At 34.8% G+C, this 24,146-nt stretch overlaps 1 protein-coding gene across 8 annotated transcripts in view; it reads right to left on the reverse strand.

Annotated features, from left to right (window-relative positions):
• Positions 1-24,146, reverse strand: part of GRIK2 (glutamate ionotropic receptor kainate type subunit 2) — a 577,367-nt gene that overhangs the window by 13,810 nt on the left and 539,411 nt on the right. For all 8 annotated transcript variants that reach the window (XM_037012294.2, XM_037012291.2, XM_073220908.1 and 5 more), the window contains 2 exons: positions 12,806-13,031; positions 1,346-1,596 (listed from right to left, as the gene is read on the reverse strand). In XM_037012294.2, coding sequence (XP_036868189.1) covers positions 1,346-1,596; positions 12,806-13,031 — 477 coding nt within the window. The remainder of the gene's footprint in view (positions 1-1,345; positions 1,597-12,805; positions 13,032-24,146) is intronic.

Consider the following 24,146-nt stretch of genomic DNA (forward strand, 5'->3'; position numbering starts at 1 on the left):
TGAATTTTTGAAACTTTCGAATTGATACTTTACTCAGACATAATAGTTATCAAAATATATTCATTTATGAAAACATATGTGTAAGCATTAAGTGCTTCAGTTCACTAAAAATGTGGAAATGGTGTATCCCAAATTTTTGTTTCAGAAAGGATAAGAAATTGCAACATAAATTATTAAAGACAAAAGATAACGTTTTTGTTTTTCAAAGATAATTTTAACGGTGTAAGTGCTTCAAAAATATTGGCAGAATATATTTGCCTTATAGTCATCTATGATATTATTTTTAAATATATTTATGCTCTTCATATTTACTAAGAAAAGTTAACAAATCTTTCAAATATTATAGAGAATATAAGCTCACTCTGATACAGAGTGTAAAAGTTAAGCACCCCTACAAATTTTTTTATTAAAAACAAAAGAGATATTTTATATAAAAAGACTAATAAAGTACCAGAAGACTTAAAGAAACTATTAAAGCAGTATTTCATGGCCAGAGCTATAAATTTATATAAAAAAAGGATCATGTGCCATCTCAGAGATTATTCTATGTTCTTTCTCATACTTACAGAACTAAGAAAATTACAGCACTAGAAATGCATAATATGAATGAGATTCATAAATTTTTCAAGAAAAGAATATTGACGTTTCTACAAAATAGATTAACTGTATTAAATCCCAGCATGTATTAAAATTCCAAAAACAATTGCAATAGTCTCAATATTTTGGGGGTTTATATATATATATATTCTAAAGACTACGGTACAAGGAAATAAAGGGCTCTTTAAGCATAACATGAAATGGCAAAAAAAGAAACCATAATATTTTCACAGATTCTTTAATGTAGAAAATTAATTATAACTTCCATAACGCAAGTTAAGATTTTTTTCAATTAGGAATTTATTGGATGAAATATCTTTAAATAAAAATTTCAGTTCCTCTCTAACTTGCAACTGTGCATCAGTACTGTACCTTAAAACATTTTTTATCTGCAGAGTATTTTTCCTTCATTTCAGAGTTCCTAATTTTGGCTTCCTTCATTAATTATAGTCCTCCTTTCAACTAACTGCAATGACTTTCAAATAGCAAAACTTTGTCTCTTTTTTCAGGCTTCAGTAGGAAGAGAAATGGTCATTTGTCCCGAAGCGGGCTTCCATTAAACATGTTATGCTTAAATGAGAAATCACAAAGATGATCACGATTCTTTCTGTGGACCTTGGTTCTAAATGAATGGCAGAAGATAGCTAACACCACAGTTCTAAGCCTTACACCCTTGGTTGGAAAGATTAAAAACGGTTTGTTTTATTATAACAACAATGATTTGAAATCGTAAAAAAGCGACATTTACCTTTTCCAACTGAGCGTTTTTTTTGGATTTGTATAAAAACTCTCCCACTGCCACAAACACTGAGAGCACCAGGCCGGCTGCCAGAACAATGAAGATACCACCGATATTTTGCACCCCCAGGGCACTGGCTTCTTTGCTCTCCTCCTCGGGGCACCCGTTGCCTCTCCACCACTTCTCCTTCATCAGGTGCAGCTTGCCTTCCTCCTGCAGCTGGAGAATCGCTATGGTGATCTTGTCCCTGTAGGGGGAACCTAAGGGGAGAGAGGGTGCGTTATCCGCCAAGTCACTGAGAATTCCGTGATTCAAGATTAACGTGAGAGGACAGAGCTGCTTCCAGACACTGCAAAGTGTGCCAACATTTATTTTCAGTAGAGAAAAACAACTAGAAAATGACAAAGCGAATTTAAACTAGATAAACGAGGTGCGTGGCTTTTCTGATTTTGAAGGGTAAAAGGAATTTTGTTTTTAAGGAAGAAAATGTCTTTCTAAAGGCATTTTAGAAGAGTCTGGCTCTTCTAAAAGGCAGACTCAACTCAGAGCATTGGAAAATTAGTAAAACAGAAAGAAATCTACGAAAAGCAATGAATAGGATACAAGGACACTTAATGTCTAAGAATCATGCTATACTGAAAACAGAGCTTTGATAAACCAGGAACCTCTACTTCTAGGAAAGTTGTGAAAAACATTGTGGTTCCCATGATTAAGTGCAGTTATTTAAGGCAATCATGATTAACATGCTGTATTCAGGGGTAGCCAATACCTTACAGATAATAGGTAATCACTCATATTTGTTATTTGATGGGAATAACAGAAGTAACATGTTGGTACAGACTTGGATGCTTTAAAAATCATCACAGCAGTGCCCTGTAAGATTTTTTTGGTTGCTGTTTATCATTTTATGCTTTGAAAGAAATGTTCTTTTCAGTGGAAGCAACAGTATAAATGAAATTCAGAATTTATGCTGATGGGTTCGATATTCATCGGCCTTAGCTATAATAAGCAATAACTTCTCTAATTGGTTGCCTGGAAGCATAGAATAATATTAAACTGCATGCATCTTTCAGCATCCATCCCAAGGGACCTGTCTGATCGCTCTCTCCCACCCAGAAATAACCTTTCTCCAGTTCAACCTTCTTTCCTAAACAATATATTGCACATTATTTTTTCTGTACAAATTCATGTGTAGTTTTTCTACAGAAAAATACTGATTTTAGCTTGCATTTGACGTTGACAGTGATATTGTTTTGACTTACACATACTTATACCTGTCCCTAAAATTTTATTTTGGCTAAAAGCAAGTGAAAACCTGGTCAGGAAATTTTTCTGCCTCATAAGGGAAATCATTATCTATCTTGTTTTTACTTGATTGATAGAATGGAACTAATTCAGCCTGACTCTTTCAGCAAGAATATGCTAAACATAGACAAAGAAAATCACAGGAAGTAAGTAGCTGGTTGAAAAAGCTGGGGGAGTGAGGATCTACCAAATTCAACTGGAGAGCTGTTTCTTGAACAAAATTCTTTATCTTACTCAGGAGAAATGTTTAAGCATATGGCTTCTACACAAAATTTTTTCAGTTTTAGTCTAAATGGGCATGTCCATCCCTATAATTAGAACTCAAATATTTTATTTTCATTGCTCTGCATCTCATTTTCAAAGGACTCCTTGCTCAGATAAGTTTGAAGAACGTGCCGTAACAAATACGTCTCTTGCAAATTCACATTACACATTAGCAAAATAATGGCTTTTATCTAGCTATTAAAGGAAAAAATAGTGAAAATGTTTAAAAAAAGTTTTTATAATGGTTACATTTATTTTAGGGGAAGAAATTCTTCCTTCACATCTATTAGTTTCACCATCAATTATTTTAACCTCAACTTGCAAAGTACTGGCTTAGATAACAATAATTAGTCATCACTATCTCAGTCCTCTCTGTAAAAATATGTGGTTCCTTGTTAGATCTTTCTCCTTGTCCCTAAGTCTCTTTATAAGATATATTTTGAGGGCCAAGAGTTATAAGAGTTGTGTAAATATACACCAAAAGGGATTAAGGCAATTTGAGGGGGTGGGGGGAAGTATGTAGCCTTTATTCTTCCTAATAGCACCCAGAGCCTCTAAACATTTCATTAAAATTCTAAGGGTCTGGCTATGTATTACTGTTTTTCATAATGATAAATCCTCTCCACTTCCTAGGAGACTTTAGTTTCCTTGTTTTTACATTTTGTACTTACTCAGATCATCTGATGTTACGTGTTGCGTGTGACACAGAATTAAGTAATATCCTGGTAGTTGCTCTCTTTGGGTCTGGGAATATATTTCTATGAGGTAAACTGCTGATAATTTAAAGTTTTTTCTGGCTTGTCATTACTCTAAGCTATTGTGTGCTTTCTTGAAATATAGTGATTTACCTGCGTTCTGGGTATGTGACTACACCGTAATGACCTAGCATATAGTAATCCAAGGACGTGACTCAAAGAACTTCAATAATTCCTCAACTATTTCTCTTCTTTGGAAGACTCTAGTCTGATAAATGTTTCTAACATGTGTGTCTGAAAACCCCAATCCCTGTAACTGTTGGCTGAGGCCTAGGCTACCTGTCAGTTACAGGTCATCAACCATCCATCATTCGCCTTATTTCATCCTGCAGCCAGCACAGTGCCTGTCACACAGGAAGCTTGCAGCAAATGCCTTTTGAATGAAACAGTGAATCAATAAAATCAATGATGATATTCCCAATATAATGTCAACGTAGAAGCTCTGATATTAGACATCTTCACAGCTTCCTATTAAATTCAGTAGAGTAAGAAGAGTCCACAGACACACTTAGTTCACACTTCTGGTATTGAATATGTAGAATAAGTCAGGGTCACAAATAAGCTTATAGATGTTTATGCCGTCTCTGCATTTACATCAACAGTCATTAAGTTCCCTTGCTCAGGGCCTTAACAAAGAAAAGACCTGCCAGGACCAAAAATCCAGGGGTATCTGCTGGGACTGTCAACTTCCATTCTTAAGTTACAGTACTGCTGGCAAGGTTAAAGGTGATGAACTGGTTCCCTGTTTCTTCTGCTAAGATGAGTTCTGGGTGTCCTAAATACACAGTGAATTTTGGCTGATTTTAGAGCTTTACTTTTTTTTATTGAAGTATCATTGATATGCAAGTACTGGTTTCAAATATACAACACAGCGATTCAACAGTTACCCATATAATTAAATCCTCAAGAGCTCTACTTGTTTTTACACTCTTTCCATGATAAAAATCTTCCAATGAATTTGGAACCAGACCACATTGCTTTAGAGTCTTTACCTCAACAGAGTCTTTATTATCTCAAGACTCTTTCTCTATCATATCTGTTTTCAAGCACTAAAATAAATTTTATATTTGTATTTCAGACTGAGAATTATATTGCTGTATTCCCAGTTTTATGTTTTATTCAGTCGATAGTACTACCCGACCATTAATGCTCTTTTCCTCTATACACCTTGTCTTAGTTGCAACTAAAAAATAATTCCTTTGATTATTCAATATTCATTTACCATCACAGGCTGTAAACCCCACAAAGACAGGGGTTATATCTGCTTTGATAGTGTAGCACCTGCCACACAGTAAGGACATAATATTTGTTGAATCAATACATACGTAAGTAAAAGACAATTTGATATTCAATACAATTTCAAATTATAGAGTATATGTTTCAGCCAGTTGCCTTACTTATTATGTGAAAAAGAACAAGAAGGGCAAAATATTATCAGTATATAATGAAAAAGTAGAATTATTTTCACTGACTCTGACATACATGTACTAATTAAAATTAAAATTTGAAGTCACATTTCTTCTCTGGGTATCAGATCATGAAACTTTGAAACTAATCATGGAAAGAGAAATAATTTTTTCCTAGAAACACTGCCTTCCTTACAATTTTTCATCTGCATAGTCATCATTGGAATAGTGGTAGAATGGAAATGTCAGCCCTGTTTTCTTATAATTTATTTTTCCATTTCCAATATCAAACTTCGATGAACAAATTAGAAATGTTGGGCCATTTTAAACAAAATCATCACCATAGTTCATCACGAAGAACACAAAAATTGGGAGAGAGGATAACTTTTTAAAGAGAGTAAAGTATCCATCCTTTAAGGCAAAGCCCAAGTCCATTTTCAGTTTGGCCTGACTGCTTTGGTGTTGATCAACTCCACCAATCTGATTCCCTGCATTATATAAGAGAACTCTTGTTTGTGTTGTATTTTCCCTATTTTGTGTTGTTTGTTTTTCTGCATTTGTCTCCTTGAGAAAAGGGAATGATGTATATCATCTACGTTTTATGTTCATTGTTTTACAGAGTCCAAGGTGTATTTGGAGAAGATTCTCTCTAAAGACATGTTTGCTACGACAGGAATGGTCTCCTCTTTATAAAGCAGAAATCAATTAACTTCTTCTCCCAAAATGATGGTTACCTACCTACAGTACACTGATTGGCTGACAATAAACCCTTGTCAGGTCCCATAGGAAAAGATTTCTAATTGTTCAGGAATGGGTCATATTAACAATCCTTCTTATCTACAATATATTCAATATTTCTGAATAAAGAGCAAAAAAGGGTAAGAATCAAATAACTTAAAAACCACAAATACATCCTTTCAATTATTATAAACATTTCTTCAAAATAGTCCTTTGGAATTCCTTGTGGTGCATATATTCCCATCCAAATACTAAAAATACAATATGCATAATCCTTAGCATAATCCAGTATATAGACAGGATTTTAAGCATTTACAGATGAGGACAACAAGTCTCAGAGAGCCTTTGGACTTCATCAAGGACTCCCAGGACACTCAGGTGGAACTCAGATTTGCACATAAATCATCTGACTACAAAAGCCACACAGTCTATACAGCAGGCTAAGAAAACACCTTTCACATGAGGCCTGGCAAATGCAAAGCATTCATTTTTGGAATTTAATACTAAACATTTTACTTCTCTGCTTTCGACTTTTTTTCTTTCCTGACTGAATCATTGATCTTACTTAGCCCTGCTAACCAATGCATGACATTCTGGCATAGTCCATCTGGCTGAGGTACAATGGAATTTTAATCCAGAGCCCTAAACGTATCAGCACAACACTAACTAAATGAATTAAATGATCCACTATTTGCACATAAAATATATCAGAATTAACTATTTCCATGAGGTTATCCATGTATGCATCATCTGGGTACCACTTGGTCAGCATTTACAATATTAATGAAGACTGCTCACCCTGGTGCTCACAATTCATCAAGTTCCTTCTGGAAGCTACCTGGATCCCAGCAAACGGTTTGTTAGTGATGTTTGTGGAGCAGGTACAGCTCACTGAGGCACTCACAGTTTTCAGTGACGTGAAATTTAGACTTTTAACAAATATGCCAGGAATGCTACAAATGTAATTTGACTTTTGCGTGTGTTGCTTGTTCAACTCAGGCCCTAAAAATGATTAGATCTTGATTTAGCCTTGCAAAAGCACTCCACCAACATTAATATGCTGCTTTATGCAGTGAAAAAATAGAACGCATCTTAACGCAAGGTTTGATCTGCAGAAAGACGAAAAATTTGCATCAATTTTTGTGCATTATGTTCAACTAATGAAGACAAATGTATGCATTCATTTCAGTAAAGCTGAAGAACTGAAGGTCAGCAATTGTATGCATCTATAATGATGAACATTACAGCACTTATTACATGATAAATTGGGAATTCTAGAAATGGATGGTGAGCAAAACAGGGGAAAAAAATGTTCCTCATACTGATTTCTATTTTTATAAACATGGGCATCTGCCTTAAACAAACCACATGCCTTGCTTAGTACCAATTCTACATCTCACTTCATTAAACAACGAGAAACAAAGCAGTGAGATCTCATGCATTGAATATTAGAAAACAGACGTGAACAAAGAAATCTCACACTGTTCACATGTCAACGTGGCATATTGATACTACAAAGACTCAATGATACAACCTATTGTACTAATTGTTACTTTAGGCTGATTACGTGTAAGAGTTTTTTTAATGAGATAAGAGTCACTTGAAAATTATTAATAGGATGACTGCTACTCTGCTACTTTGTATTAATTAATATAAACAGTGCTATAAAAGTTTATAGAGGTATCACTGAAGTCCAAATACGAAACAAGAATGTATCCTAACACTTATAATTAAATAAGGAAATATGATGGGAATAAAATGCATATGACAATTTCATGTATGTTAAAATTGTCTTTAAATTTAACCTTAACATTTAAAGGCATTATAAATATATCTTCTTTATGCTCATCATTACATTTCCCCTTTACATTCTTTGTGTATTACAAGTATTTCAGTAGTTCCATGAATACAACATGACTAATGTAATTTGAATTTTTTTCACAGAAATAATCATTGATTGACTGACACTTATTATTGATTTAACCTCACAAATAAAATGTGAACAAATGAGACAATAGAAAATTTTAGCATTATCAATGATATACTCAGACAGGAACACAGTACCTCCATCCCCTTTCAGCCGGCACATATTGCACACATACTATCACAGTTGTGAGGTCCTAACAAATGAAGGAAGTGTGTCCCTAGCTCACTGTTAAAAACAGAAGCAGTTTTAATGAGACCCTCAGTCACTTCACAATATTTCTATCAAACGGTACACAAAGCAAAATAACGCCAAAGCAAAATAACACCAAGTGGCCCTAATGGATTTCTTTCTAGGCTGTCGCTTTCCCACCAGCTCGTGGGCTGCTGAGTCGGCCTCGTCCTCAAAGTGCAATATGCACTCAGCGTCTGAACGGGAGAAGCCAAGTAGGCTTTTAGTCCGGGCGGTCAGGAGCGAGGCCCTGCAGCTGAAAATGCCATTAAGTGTAACTTCTTCCTGCTCAGATAAACAGATAATCAGCTATGGTGAATTAAGAGCAAAGACTGCAAATGCTCACACATTTCGAGTATTCCTTAATGAAACCTGCTGTGATTTGCTTTTTTGCTCAACCCCATCCAGAGTTGTTGTTTTTTTTTAATTCTTTTGAATGAAATAGGAAGTTCAGTTAACTTACGAGACTCGTAAGAGCGCCTGCAACTTCAAAAAATCTACCATAAAGTAACAACCACATTAAAATGATATTGCTGCAATCTGGAAAACCATGAGAAAGATTTAATGTCACCCCAAACTTAATTAAACCAGCTTGTGCTTATTTAGCATTTACCTTCGCATCATTGTTGATTGCTCCACTAAGGTATTTTTGTGCAAACAGAGCTTCACTAATTAAATAGCTTATATCCGAGCCATTCAGTGACCTCACAACATCCACTGGGCAGTGATCATCACACTCGGGGTGACGGACGGTGAAGGCAGGGGCGGGACAAGGCCCACAGGAGGAGGCCTAGCGAGCTAAGAAGATGCATGGGCTTTGGGGGGGGAGGGGAGGAAAATATGCATAATTTCAGAAATATTTCTGATATCCCACTCCAAAAGAGAAGTATGTTCTGTTTTGACCTCCTGCACTTAACCACATATGCCTATATGACAATATCTGAATATCTGAGCAACAATACAAGCAAAGGGATCTCTTTGATTATGTTTATAATATTAGTGAAGTGATATTTTCATTATGGATTATAGTTCCTACAGAATATAAACTCACAGTCCTGGGGAATTTCTGGAACTGACCTGTATGTCCAGAACCTGAACCACAGTGCTGTGATTTCAATATATTTGTCTCAGTAACTCTTGCTGAGAAGAGAATGAGAGCCTCAGATAACATTTTTTCACACCTAAATGCATTCTTTTCTTTGCTTATGATTAAACTAAAATTTACCAATAAGTAACATATTACATATAATCTTCAATATGCTTGAATGGTGGTGATATAAAAGGCGAATGCTAATAAACTAGTTGAGAAATGCAGATAATGATGTTGGTTGACAGTTTATGGGAAGTCAGAATCCCAGTCAAGTACTAGAGTTGCATGTCATTGCGTTTATTAATGACTAAATAAATATAAATAACTCATGAAGTCAGATTTCTAGCAGAGGCATGACATAGCAGATCTTAAATTACTTCTTGGTATCTTTTTCTCAAAAGTAAAGTATTTGAGGGACTGAAGTGTGAAATGCCTCTTTCCAGATTATATGTTTTTGGTGAAGGTACAGAAAAGGGTTAGGACTCACTTATATACTGAATCTCAAAATCATTTAAATTTTATGCTATGTGATCAATGAATAAAATATAATTCACTGAAGTTAAGAACTTAATATTATCATGTCAAAGAGAAGAAAATGATTTCTGTAAACAAGAGAAAAATATATCACAATACCTGCAGGTGAGTGACTTGAATATTATTCATTTACATTTAAATTTCATGTTCAAATCTGTATCTTTCAGAATTAGGCTAAATACAAAATATATGTATACTATATATTGAGTGCTAAATAACTTTTATTAATAATAAGATATTTAAATTCAATTTAAATTCTTTGTTAATTGTCAATGAAAATAAAGAAGAATGCTCTAAAATATTCTTCCTGGTCTATACTTTTGCTATACCAAAGTATTATTCAGATATTTTGAAATTTAATTAATATATACTGATAATTCCACATTCCAAGAAGGTCCTCATACAAATTAGAAACTTAGGAGCTACTGTGTAATTTAAAATTTTTATTTTAATGTAAACAGTAATATGTAACACTGCTTTACCACACTAATCTACACATGACAAGAAATGATTTCATTTAAATGTATAATCCAACTTGATTTTTATAAGTTTCTCATGCAAGTGACCTTGCTAATATCAATGAATATTTTCTTCAATAATCAGCTTTTTGTTCTGATCTCCTGAGTTGTTCTGATCAGCTGAGTTGAACAGATAAAAGGAAAAAAGTCTACATCCTAAGGCTTAGAGTTTAATTTGTTTTGTTCTCTCATCTTATCTATAAGATAAGGTTAAAATGAGAGGAAACAGAAATTTTAAGTGCTGTGCTCAGTGTTTTCCTCAGTTAAAAAATTTACATTACATTACAGTTTATGTATCTAATCAAATTTTGAATTATTTTCTATTTTCCTTAATAAATCACTACCTTTTAGGTAACAGTGTTAGGATTAGGGAGTGACCAAAATTTTCTTTTTATATAGTTCCAATAAACTATAAGAGAGAACTTCCTTAGAACTGATTCAACTATTACATTTCCTTCAAAAATAGTTTTCACATCTGAAATATCCCCTTGGGTTTTGAGATTTATATAACATAGTATTTTGATTTATTTTTAGCATTACCTCAAAGCAAGAAATATGATAGAGACATTCCTGGTGCACTGTTACATTGCATTTACAAGACAAGCAAACAAACAAAAAATCAAGTTTAAGGTTTTATATAAAGTATAAGTAAAAATTACTTATTTTAGAAATTTTGAAGTTATGAGTGCTATTATCTAACTACAATTAATGAAAAATACCTGTGCTATACTCCAAAGTCCTCATCCTCCCCAAATCTTACTCAATTCTCACTACATTACTGGATTACTCAAGTTGTTTAATCAGGTCACTACATTTAATAATGCAAGATCCTGTATTATCATTAGCCCCAAAAGTTGTTTTTCTTTTATAAGTCTTGCTGCACCATCACATTTTCGGTGTAGAATTCATTTGCTCAACAAATAATAATTAAGAGTTCATGGAGTGCAGACAATGTTGTTCTGTGGTCTGACACCAACGATGTAACACAAATCTCTGCCTTCATCTGGATAATGTACACCAGCAGAGGATATATTGGAATCTCACTCCTTTCGGAAATAACACTGGAACATGGATATATTTGCTTCAGCTCCTTCTGGATGAAACTCTATAAGGTAATGGGGTCGTAACAATTCACTGCTTCCATCCCTTGTAAGTGTTGAAGAATGTGCCTCATTTTTAAAATTGGTTCTAATCCTGTTTCTCCATGTAGTTTCTAGCCTAATTTAGACCAAATTCGTGGAATCTGACAGGTACATTATCTGAAAAATTATTATACACTTAGCATTTAAACAGACTTAGACTTTACTAGTACAACCCTTTAATTTTACTGATTTAAAAAAAAAAGAAGTCTATAGGCCAAATAATTTGTCTAAGATCACAGTAGGTGACAGGGCTAAATCTAGAATATCATGGGTAATATTGCAAATCCTGGAATTTATGAAATGGGATTTCTATGAGTCTCTGCCCAACTTCCTAATGTGTACATATGTTAGTTCATTTGAAAGAAATCTTCTTTAAAATTAGAATGAATAAAATAATGAGTGAGGATCAATTGACAAATACGTCTCTACTATTTATTAAACATGAACACCTGAAGCTCAGTTTTGACTCAGTCATCGACAATTTTGCAGACGTTAAGTCTCAAAAAAATTATGGTGTTTTATTTATTACTCTGGTAGGCTCCTAGAGCTATAAGGGCTTTTCCTTTCCATCCCAAAATACAGTGGTGTAATTAAAACATATTAATCTGTGGCTTTTTCCTTTTATACAGTATTTGTTTCCTGCTTCTGCTGTTATCAAATTACTACAAAATGAGTGGCTTAAAACAACATAAACTTATTATTTCCATAGTTCTGGAGATCAGAGGTCCTAAAAGTGGGGCGTCTGCAGGGCTGCCTTCATTCTGCGATTTCTAGAAAAGAATTTGTTTTCTTGCCTTCAAAACTAACTTCCAAAGATCGTCTGCATTTCTTGGCTTCCAAGGATTAGGCTGTGGACAATCTGAGGGAACTAGTATTATGTCCACTGCATATACACACATGTCCTGTAATATTACATATTTATGCATTTCTTTATTGTATCTATCTATGTCTATATACATGCTTATACATATAACACGTATATATGCAGTTCAATAACTAAAATTTTTCTTTGTCTTTTCTGGCAATTGTTATCCTTTATTTCATTTCATGATTATTACTGAAAACAATTTTTTGATATGGGAGAAAGCTGATGTTACAATTAAATAATCCTGGTGTCAAGTATTCTAGGTATACTTCTGGCAAATAGCCTGTTATTTCTCTTAAATAAAACAAATAAACATTCACAGGAACCCATTAGTTAAGTTTCTAAGTCAAATACACCATACATCTGAAAAAAAATTAGCTGCAAAAACTTTATTCATAAAACTCTTTTTAAATGTAAGAATGAGAAGGTCCTTTTGAGGGGTTCTGTGCATTTTTTTCAATATTGGTAAAGGAAAAATGTCTAGTGACGTTCTTGGTAAATATCAATTTTTCTTTTCCCACTTTTCCATTTGGAAGCAGGTGTCCAAATTGCTTCCTTATTTTATACAGTAACAGAACACAGCAAGATACATTTGTTAAAAACAAAATCCCTAATGACATATGGAAGCTGTTTCTTCCCCTTTCTCATAGCGAATAAGATTAATGAACGAAGAGCAAATGGCTGACATAAAACCTACCCATGGGGGTGCCCACGCCATAACCTTTGGAGTCTATAAGGCCGCCGATCTGTGTCAGGTTACAGTTCCGCTGGGTAACAAACTCGATGGTCGTTGACTCCATTAGGAAAGCGTAATCAGAGGTGAGGACTCTCTGGATTCCTTCTTCATTACTTTTGACGAGCACCGACTGCCTTCTGCTACTCATAAAGGCCCACATTTTGTCATATGTGGAGATTTTTGATTTCTGGGGAAAATAAAATATACAAGGAAGATTATTCCTTAGTTTCCATGAGAACCTACATTTAGATGGAATTTAAATGGAATATTGGGTTTACTCATGCTACCTTGGAATTGCATTATTAATAATAGTGATATCTAAACAAAAAAATCTACATCTTTATGAAAAAGTTTTTCATAGCAATTCCTCATCATATTTCCAGGTATGGTAAAGATTTATTTGAAACATACAGTAAATGAAGAAGGCAATAAAAAAGAAAATAAACAAGATTAATGAGGAGCTTTTGTGCTTATATCTCACATGAGGATCTCATATGTATAATTTTATCTTTCAACATTACTATAACATTAAATTTGGAAAACACAGACATTAGACATTGATGCATAATGTACAATTTTAAGTTTGTCCCCTCCCCCAATTTGCTTGATTATCAGACAGGTATCACAGAAATCCCCAAGTGCATAGGCTGAAGAAATGAAAGGAATTTGTTACAAATGAGGATGTTACAAAAAAGGATGGTAACAGTTTGGCTGAGACACAATCTGAGCACCACAGAACTTCCTTCAGCCTGTTTGAGGACAACAGGAAATCTGTCATTCAGGTTTCCTAACTACCTGGGCCAATAAAACTGAGTAGTTTTTATATCTGACTGAAAATTCTCAGTAGGGCTTTACTAGGAAATCATTACTAAAGGCAAGAAATGGGTTTGTTCAGAAGGCCCTGGTGAAACATAAACATGAAAAAGGTGAGCATCTGCTTATGGACAGGTCACCTGTGAAACCCTTGCCCTAGTTACATTGGGACATAAATACACAAAATTATACGGAAGCTGTGAATACAAGGAGGGTATCACCATGTTGGTTGCACTGTCATAAAAAGTCCAAACTGTTTGCAAATAACTAGATATGCAATCTTTTCCAGCTTCAGCGTGCATTTAGTCCAACGTGCACCAGGCAACAAATGTGATGACATCATTTCTTCCAATAAAAGGCAGGTGCAGAAAAGTATGTAGAAAAATTCTGGCACTATTTCAATGATAAAATGGGAGGAAAACCCTGAATTTACTGGGAAAGAAAACTAAAGGTACGAATTTGTGCTTTATTCTAACAAGAATAGCCTGCAAGCTAAGGGAGGGTAGAGATGTGAGCTTTGGTTCTCCAGTGAAACACTGCAATGCGCTCAAAGGCCAGTGGCTCAAAGTTTATCAGAGAGCAGCTAGGGTATCTCCAGTAAGGTTGGTAGGATTACAAATGTGGGCAGCTATGGTGGCACGTCAATTGTTTTCAAATAATCAAATACTGGCAACAGAACAGGGAGATGAAACGTTTAAGGTTATGATGAACTTCTTAACGGAATAATCAAGACCAATAGTGAGATTTTGCATGGACTCATCTGAGTACCCAAACCAGCAGGATAAAGAGGAGGCTCAAACAAGCTCACGTCCTTTCAAAGATGAATTTTTCTCCTAATGTTTTGGATTAAGTAAGGCCTAAATACAAAATAAAGTAAAAATTAGATCTCACCTGCAGATTGTAAGGCGATTTTAGGTAAAAAAAAAAAAAAAAGTTGGACACAAGTTTTGATTTAGTGGATCTGTGACTGATAATAAACACAATCCCATAAATGTTAACACGAAAATTATTTACATAATCAGAACCACCCACTCATCACCCCACAATTTAAACTGTTAACATCTTTAATGGACAGTGATTACGTTACATCCTAACAGGGCTCTACTATCTGAAACCAGAAACAGGCAGAGAGATAAGAAAGTGTACAAAAGTTATATGTTCCTGCTTTGGCCATAAACTGCCTAAATTCTCTGTTTGCTTCCGTTACAAGAACATTAGCAATCAACATGTCTTTTTGCTTTAATTGCACGATTTCCAATTCATGGTAATGTGTTCTACCCAGTGATAAGAATCAAGTCAAATAAAACTTTGGGATTAGTATTTTTTTTTCCAAAAGAGAGGGGACATAATGTTTACAATGACACTAATCATGTAAATAGTACGTCTTTTTCTTTCTAATATTAAAAATACCACTTTCTAATTCAAAGGTTATACCACACAAGCAATTTAAAAGAAAGGAATTACATTTCTAAACAGTACATGAAGGTATCCGTTATTACTATTTTCCTGTGATGAATGTAGTAAACACATCAAACATTTTTTACCACACCTGAAAAGCAACAAAGCAATAAATTTATCCTTACAAATATATGTAATTCAATTTTAAATGAATGTGAAAAGTAGTAGTATTTTACATTTGGAATTTCTAATTGATGATATTAACCTTTAATTGAAAACAAGGATTTTACAAAGCACATTTTCATGTAAAATTCTTGGAATGCTTTCCTGGACCAATTTTTTATTTCAATGAGCACTTCCTAGAAAGCATTACTTATACTCATTTGAAACTCATCATTTCTTATCTTTCATTGCTATATAATTATTCTTATTTGACTTTCAGAAACCAATTGTCAATGATTTCGTACAGCTTTACGCATCTTTCCTGTGCGGAAGATGTATTTCTATTATCTTATCATCGCAGAATAGTTTGAGATGAAAAAGTCACCCAAATTGTTGTTTCTCATCATAAAAATGAAAAGATAAATAATATTTCAGTTTAGAAATACTGTTAATGGCAAACGATCTAGGAGGCTTATTTGCTTCTTTTGTTGTCATCTTTTGACCAAAGTTTCCAATTGAGCACAGTCATTTCTTTGCACCTCCCAATTACAGCTGTAAAACAACTCCGTGCAAAAGAGATATGGGAGATGGGATTAAAAGTCATCACCGAAAAGTTGAAAAGGAGGATCGATCTTTAGCATCTCTGGGCAATTTTATTACTTCTATTGTTTTTAGTAATGAAGAGAGTATAGTGCATCATAGGTTTAAAAACAAAAGGTCTGCACAACATGGATTTTCCTGAAACCTGTAGATTTAAAGCAGCTGAGATGGCCTCCGTGGTATCTAGACAAAGCGTCTGATAAAATCCTAGGCTGAATATGAAGCTTAGGATGCTTTTTACCCTCTAATTTTACCACTCACACATAGTTGATTACCTATATCTACATAAGATGTAAACTCTGAATAATGTAAGACTAAGTGGGAATGATCACTAGTTCTATATTTCTTATTAATGGACTATGCGTTCCGTGAGCCACTTCATCTCTCTAAATGTCAGCTTACACAATAGTTTAATATCTTTGCCAACCTCACAAGATTTTTGTGAGAATTAAATAAGACATTAAATGTAAACACACTATACAGTAGTAAGATACTTCCATAATTTTAATTATTTTTTTAAGAAAGAGAACACATTACTACCACAGGCTTGTGTGCTATTTCTCTTAAATGAATACCAACAGCTCTGGCCAAGATGGCAGGTTGAATATAATGTGTGAACACCTGCTCATGCCCACGCCATGCAACAAGGCAAAAGAGAATGGGACAACAAAAACAAAATTTTAGAGGCTGAAATCATTCTACTCAAGGCAGAATGATCTAACAAAAGCAGACTTTACTGAAAGAATGTCTTAAAAACAGATCCTCAGCTGCTCTTTATCTCTGAGAAGCATGGTGATTGTTCCATCCCACAAAGCAGAGGATTAGGGGTTTTATTCTCTGCAGAAGAAAAAGGGCACTGTGGACATAGGTGAGCCAGTGAAGGCTTATTGAGGCCAGAAGTTGGAGTCTACAACCAGTGCTGAAACTAGCCAGCCCTGCGTCCATCTTGGTTCTTAAAATTACTCCAGTAAAATAACAGAAGATTTATTTTTCAAGCAAAATCGAACTGGTCCTGAGAGATAATAATATTAATAATAATAAAAATAATAGCAGTTAGCATATATAAAGTTCAGCTTATGCCAGACACTCTAAAGTATTTATAAGTATTGAATCATTTTAATTTTAGGAGATTTCTATTAGATGGTAGGTATTTTTGTACTCATTCTGCAAATGAGAAAAACAAAACACAGAGAGTTAATAATTTGCCTAAATTCATGTGGCTACTTCATAGCTAAACCAAGAATCAAACATGGGCAGGAAAAGCTACAGCATTCATATTCTTAATCATTTCACTGTATCAACTCTGTCTAAAGACATGTATTATGGATTCCAACAAAATGACCCACTACATCACCCTACAGTGAAGCTTGTAGTTTCCCCACCTTGAGTAAGCACCGAGAGTTTACAGCGAGCCTTTTTAGAGCCTATTATGTGTCATCAAACAGCCAAGGATAACCAGATTATTTGAGGGGATCCTCTAATATGAAATATAAAGAGCAAAACAAAATGGTATAAGTGTCCTCAGAGAGGTAAAAGATACTACACAAATAAAAAAAACAAAAGTTAACTTCAATGAATTCTGTTGAAATAAAATACATTCAGAGAACACACATTAAAAATCTGATATCAAAAATGAAAACCTCAAGTGAAATGTTAGAAAATAAATAAATCTCCAGAAAAGTAGAACAAAAAGTTGAAAAGACAGAAGGAAGGAAAGAATGCCCTGAGGAGGTATCATGAACCAGCATCTGAAATATGAGTCCATGCCAACTACATAAGAAAAGGTCAAGAACTTTCAAGACAGAGGAAAGACAGCTAAGAGATACTATGTGGGACATGAATTTGATGGATTGGGGTAATTGAAAGAAGTACTCTTTGGCTGGCATGCACAGAGTCAAAGAACATGGTGCCGGAAGATGATAAAGAAATAGATAAGGATGACCAAGATGCCTTACAATTTCCCTCCGCTTCCTAAACTTTAGGCAAGTTTCTTCTTTCCTCCAGACCCCTGACCTCACTGTTTCCCAGGCCTTTCCAGAAGTAAGATGGTTTAGACACTGAGATCCCTTCCCTCCCCGCCCCCCTTTTTTTTATTACTTATTCAGGAAATGTATTATTGCATATTTTTCTTTTGCACCTTTGAGATGTAAATCTTTTTAAAAGCCTCTTGTCAGCTTTACAATCCAAGGCTGTCTTTCTCAAGAACCCAGGAGTCATTCCTTTGAAATGTAATTATCAAAGAAGACAGTTCCTCTATCACCTAGTCCCTGTGGGAGGGCAAGAATTACCTTCTGTGGATACCTTGCTCCAAGTTGCCATGCTAGTTTATTTTCCCTTGGGTAAGGCCAATTGGAAAACACAGATGGTTACAATGCCACCCGACCACAACTCTTAAGAACTCCCCCGCTTTTAAAAATTCTCACTCCATCACTTAAACTCTCCCATTTCAGAGGAGTTGAGCTCAGACTAAGTTCTGGTCTTTTTCTCTTTTGCAATAGCCTTGAATAAAGTCTTCCTTGCCTGTTTCACTTTGTCCAGTACAATTTTTCCTTTGTTTAGGGCAAACCACTCTTTTACATAAATTATGGGTATTGAATGACTATGTTGCAATAGGCACAGAGTATCACTCATAGTTACTGACCAGATACCAGTATTGCAAATAGTTAACATGCAAGGACATCACACCTTCATTACAGGAGCAGTAAGAAGCCAGAGCAAGTATGAAACGGATTGGGGCACAATCACACTTGTGCTGTTAGGAGATGACTAGGGTTATTTTGGGGAGAATGAATCAGCAGTGGCAAAGTTGATGTATGAAGATCATTTAGGAGCACATAGCAGCAAGTCTAGGTAAGAAAGAGTGAGCATATTGGGGATGCGGTGTTAGAGAGAAATCTAAAAATTCACGGTGTGTGTGTGTGTGTGTGTGTGTGTGTGTGTGTGAGAGAGAGAGAGAGCGAGATGCACAATGTTAAGTCATTATTAGACTATAGAAAGTAAAGAAGTTTAGGTTAAATGACTAGTGGGCTTCGGCTTAAACTTGAGACTCACTAAAAGAGAAGAAAATGGAAAGATCATGTGTTTTGGGCGGAAATATCATACCTACTAAGTTGGAGATGTTCTTACTAAGGAACATCTAAATAGATTTGTCCTGTAAAGTTAGATATGTGGGGTTCAGTGGAAAAGTCAAGGCAAGCAATGTAGATTTTGGAGCCCTTTTAAATATAGAAGACAAAGTAATGGATGAGAAAAAGATTACAGAGGGAGAGGAATCCTGGGAACAAACTTTGGGAAATTTTGAATTTCAATGGCTGGCAGAGAAGGGTGAGCCTGCAAATGAAACATAAAAAAGAGCGAACAGAAACATTAAGGAAGAAAATCTGGACATTATGGTGGTGCAGAAATCAAGACAAGAGAATGTTTAGTGAGGTAGTGGTCACCTGTAGTGATTTGCCAAAAACAAGAAATACATACAATTAGAAATGAATAATTTCCATTGGATTTGGCCAAGGAGAGTTTCTTGGTTATTTTAGCAAATGCTAATTTAGTGGAATGAAGCACTCAGAAATCACATAGAAGTGCATTAATGAAGGATTGGGGAAAGTAAAATGGAGCCCTGAAGTGTCAAAAAAGAAAAAGATATATATCAGAAAGTAGGACTCTGAAGAACAGGGGAATTGGGGCTAGAGATATTTTGTTTTAGATAGGATTTGCAAAGTTTGGAGAGATTTAAGTCATGTTTAAATGTCAGTGGGGGAAGGTGTCAGGAGAAAAGAGAGGTTTAAAATGCCAGAGGAAAAAAACCAATAATGTGAAGTTTCTAATAACGTGAGTCTTGACTAGAACAAAAGAGGATTTAAAACACTACAATCAGCTTGACCTCTGATTTCAAAGTATTTATATCAAAAACATGTAGGATTATACTGACACTCTCAGACCTATTCTGTAAGGGGGAAAAAAGAAGCCTCAGCTAGATTTATTTTTAATAAAATTGAAAATTACTGAACACTTTCTTAGTAAAATAGACTATAAGATCTATAAGGTTAAAACCAATAGATGGGAAGCCACGCAAATTAAAGATTATAAATGAAAAACACACTTAAGGTCAGTAAGTAGGTGTGGAGTAAACTGCAGAATTTCCAGAATCTCCCTCCTGGCTTTAGTCCATTTACACATCAGCAGGTGTTTATCGCTACAGCCTCCTGCAGCCTCGGGGGCAAGGGGTGGAGATACAATGCTCATTCTCTCCGCCCCTCTGTTCCTGGTACGTAATTGGTCTGGCGTCTGCCAATCACCGAGGGCCTGCCAATGGAGTTCCTCCAGGAAGGAGCGGGATGTAGAGGGCGTGCCAAGGGGGTCAGAGAGAGTGGCCGCCAGAGGAGGTAGACGGGGCCAGACTTAACCAGTGGATGCGAGCAAGCTGTGAGCAATAAAAAGACGGTCTCTCCCAACCTATTCTTTCCCTTGACTTATTTCAGTTTCACCAGTTTCATAGGAGAATTTGTACCAACCCTTTCCCCACTGGAGAAAGGTAATTAAAAGAGAGTGTGACAACTGAATGTAAATTTACTTAGAAGAAAGTACACATCAAGTTGCAATATGCGATAAAGACGGTCAGTAGAAGCGGGCGTGTTGGAAAAACCATCTGTACTGTTTTGCTCAATCTCTTGTGACCAATGTTAGTTCCATTCAATGAAGTACATGCTGATCATTGTCAAGGGAATTAATAAAATTATGGATAAACTGCTAAGGTAAAAGTGCAAGGGTTTTTAAAAGTCCTCTTAGCTATAGCGATAAGGAGAAATGAAGACCCTGACAGAATAGGAGGAAAGATTCAGGAATTGGAAATCAGCTTGGCCCTGGGCATTGCTGCTACCAAATCGATTAGGATAGACTTTCCAGAAGAATGTATTATTTAAGCAAAGTATGAAAAATGAAGTTAGGTAAGAAGCTAAGCATGAAATAATATAATTCTCTGTAAGGAAAGGACTGATATCATGACAAATTAGAGCATACTAGAGAAACTGTTCCGATAGAGTGTAGCCAAGTGAAAGAAATATTAAATTAGTAAAAACAACAACATAAAGAGCATCTTGTTTTCACTCCTTTAGTTCACAGACGAAAATATGAAGGCTATTTGATAAGAAAAAAAATCACCAGTGAAGGTATATTTGTAAAGAGAAAAATGATGATAGGATCTATAACCTCCCGATTTTACAGAAGAATTTTAATGGCACAAGTTAATAACTTCTCTGGCAAAAATGAAAAGCATTCCTAAGTATTTCCTTAGAGTTACGTTACGCGTAATAATTTAGATAAAGCCAAGCAAATAAATTGGATCATGTCTCAGAGAAATTGCTCGAAATGCATATGAACATCAAAGCACTATAGAGGAAAAGCATACTTAAAATTTCCTAAATAAAATCATCTTATTTTCTCATGCAGTTTACACTGTCACTCTAAATACTTGAATATATTTCTTTGTGTGTGTGTGTGTGTGTCTCACTTTAAAGATTTTTTTTTCTATGTTACTTTGGATAGATTTGGGATGTCAGTGTTCAACAGCACTTACTTTATCAAAATGCTGAGGCTTGGAAGCTGATTTGGGTTTTGCTACATCAGCACAAAACCAATAAAACTAGTTCTTAAGGCACTGACTTTTATAATAGTTTTAAACTAGTTTTTAAAGCACTGTGTTTCTATAATAGTTTTGATGGGGACTGAAACATCAACAAAAGATTAAAAGAAAGGGTTCTTGTCAAGAATAAACTTACAAAGAACAAGAAATACAACATTTTAAAAAAGTCACAGATGCCAAATAATTTTATACTTTAAAACAACATTCAATGTACTTATTTAAAATATTTTAAATATATAGCTAACAATAGAAAACTTAAGGATGTATTAATTTCTGCTTCTGACAGAACTCTGAATATTCAAAGTTTGCAACCTGAAATTATTTGTCTCCCTGCAGATTTCAAATAACTAATAGGTCTTAGGCAACATTTTAGAGAGCATTTTAGAGAGATTTTTAGAACTGGTAAGATATTAGTGTAAAGAGAGTGCTTTGAAATTTTGTTTCTATCCTTTCTAAAATGCTCTGAAAGCTAATAAAGTAAGGATTACTCTTGCACTTCTTTTATTGGGAGCAACACATTTTACAAATACATCGCTATTTTCTTTTTAAAAAATATCTTTGGCTTAAACTCTTTAGTATACAAATGAATTCTTCATATCCATTCATTTTGTTTTCTGTCAAATACAAATTAAATTTTGGAAACCATCTTGTGCTCATTGGACCCGTTTTTATAAACCTGTAGGATAGCTTAAAAGTGATAAGAAAACAACATTATCAATATTTATGTGACCCTGGAAGCATGAATTTAAATCAACTTTTTAAGTATGTCCTAGTGGAAAGTTTATTTTCATGAATGAGATGGAAAATCTTTAACATTAATCTTGTTTGAACTATCATAAACACAAACCACCAATAATAAAAGAGTACTCGTCATGTGAAACCTTCATAAGAGTGTATATAAATGATACCTTAATAATAAAAATAAAAAACTGCTGAAAGGGTAAGAGAATGTTTAAAGTAACTTTATTGAACCATAATTTACATGCCATAAAATTCACTTACGTTAATAGTAAAATTGAAGAAGTTTTAGTAAATGTATAAAGTGTGATCACCAAAATATAATCTGAATAAATGAAAAAATAAAAAAGAAAAGAAAATCTGGTACTATATTATGACATGTGGTATGATACATACAATTAAGAGTGTTGACTACAATCCAGTCTTTAAAAAAAAAAGTGTACATCTGAAACATTTTGAAGTAACCAAAAAACTTAATGTTAAGAACCTATTTATTTTGATTTCAAAAGCAAACATAAATGAAAACAATGTTTTGTCTCTCAAACCATAATACCTGGGAGAATTAGCTGGTATGTGGGCAGCTCATCTTGTTATGAAGAAGTCCCTAATAAGCGGTTTGCTAAAAGTCCACACCAAGGTTTCCCTTGGCAAAGCAGAATTTGGCTGAGATTGCATTTTAATTTTTTATTGCAGCAAATAAATTACAAACAATACCGGAACATATGCGCTAGGTAGGAACAGCTGAGCCCTATTTGGACCCATCTGACCTTGGTCACTAGGAAATCAGAGTTAATTCAGGAAAACAGGACTGAAGCCATATGTGGTTCATATCAAAGATGGATCTGAGGCTAGTGCAGCGATCTGAAAGCATTTGGCTGTTAGCAAACCTGTCAGCCCTTGGAATAATTTTGGCAGTTTTATCTCAAAGCATCTGCAATCTCTTAAAACAGGATATTTGAAAGGGAGGAAGGACAGCGGAGCAGAGAATTGCTCTTCTCAGCGATCTTGAGAGTTAATAGAGGAATAAGGGGGAGCATTATGACAGTGCAATAGGACGGGCAGCCAGATTAAAACGATTTGGTGCAGTTAAAGGCAGTCATCCTTCGTAGGCGGTCGAACTGGTATTTGATAGTTCCTTTTGCACTCTTCAGAATCCCTGATAAAGAGCCTTCTGTTCACTGCATTTAATTCTTTAAATGAGGTATCTTGAACTTCCCTGGCAAAATGTTTTCTTTTCTTATAAATAATAGCAATCAACAATATATTTTACTGCCATTTGGCCACATTTAAATGAAATTAGAAAACTTGACTTCATTGAGTCATATGGAGGACTTTGAATAAACCACAATTTCTTAGCCGTATCTAATAAAAAAAAAAAACTTCCCTACCAATTTTACAAATGTTACAAGGAATAAATGAGCAAATTCACCTAAAGTCACTTTGACAAGCTATAAAGCTCTCTAAAGATATCAGGGTTTTATTCTTACTGCACATTTTACCATAGCAACCAAAAGAGAACTATAGTAGCTGTAGCATGTGCCACTGCATTCTTATACCTTTTCCTTTAAAATAATTTATAGTTTTTAGGAATATGGTAATACTCACTTGGTTATCATTCACTCCCTCATTTTTTCATTTCAGTACTTATTGAGCACCAGCTTGGTGTAAAGGACCATGCCTGGTACTGTGCCTGCAGAGATGAGTGTGGCCCCTGTCGTAGCAAAGCTCTCACGGTTGCATAATGCATGACAAGCAAATAAAGAGCTATGAAATGGTGTGGTAAATGCCACCCAAAAGTCAGATAGATTGGAACCTAAATTATGAAGGGATGGGAGAGGGAACAGAAGTAGTTCCCTCTCCTCTAAGATTCAAATAACTTTTCAGTTTTGTTGTATCTACTTCTCGGTCGGTGAGCTTGGAGATTGAGCAGGTGTGGCACGCACACACACACAC

Source organism: Manis javanica, chromosome 13 (genome assembly GCF_040802235.1).
Source record: "Manis javanica isolate MJ-LG chromosome 13, MJ_LKY, whole genome shotgun sequence".
Classification (NCBI taxonomy): Eukaryota; Metazoa; Chordata; class Mammalia; order Pholidota; family Manidae; genus Manis; species Manis javanica.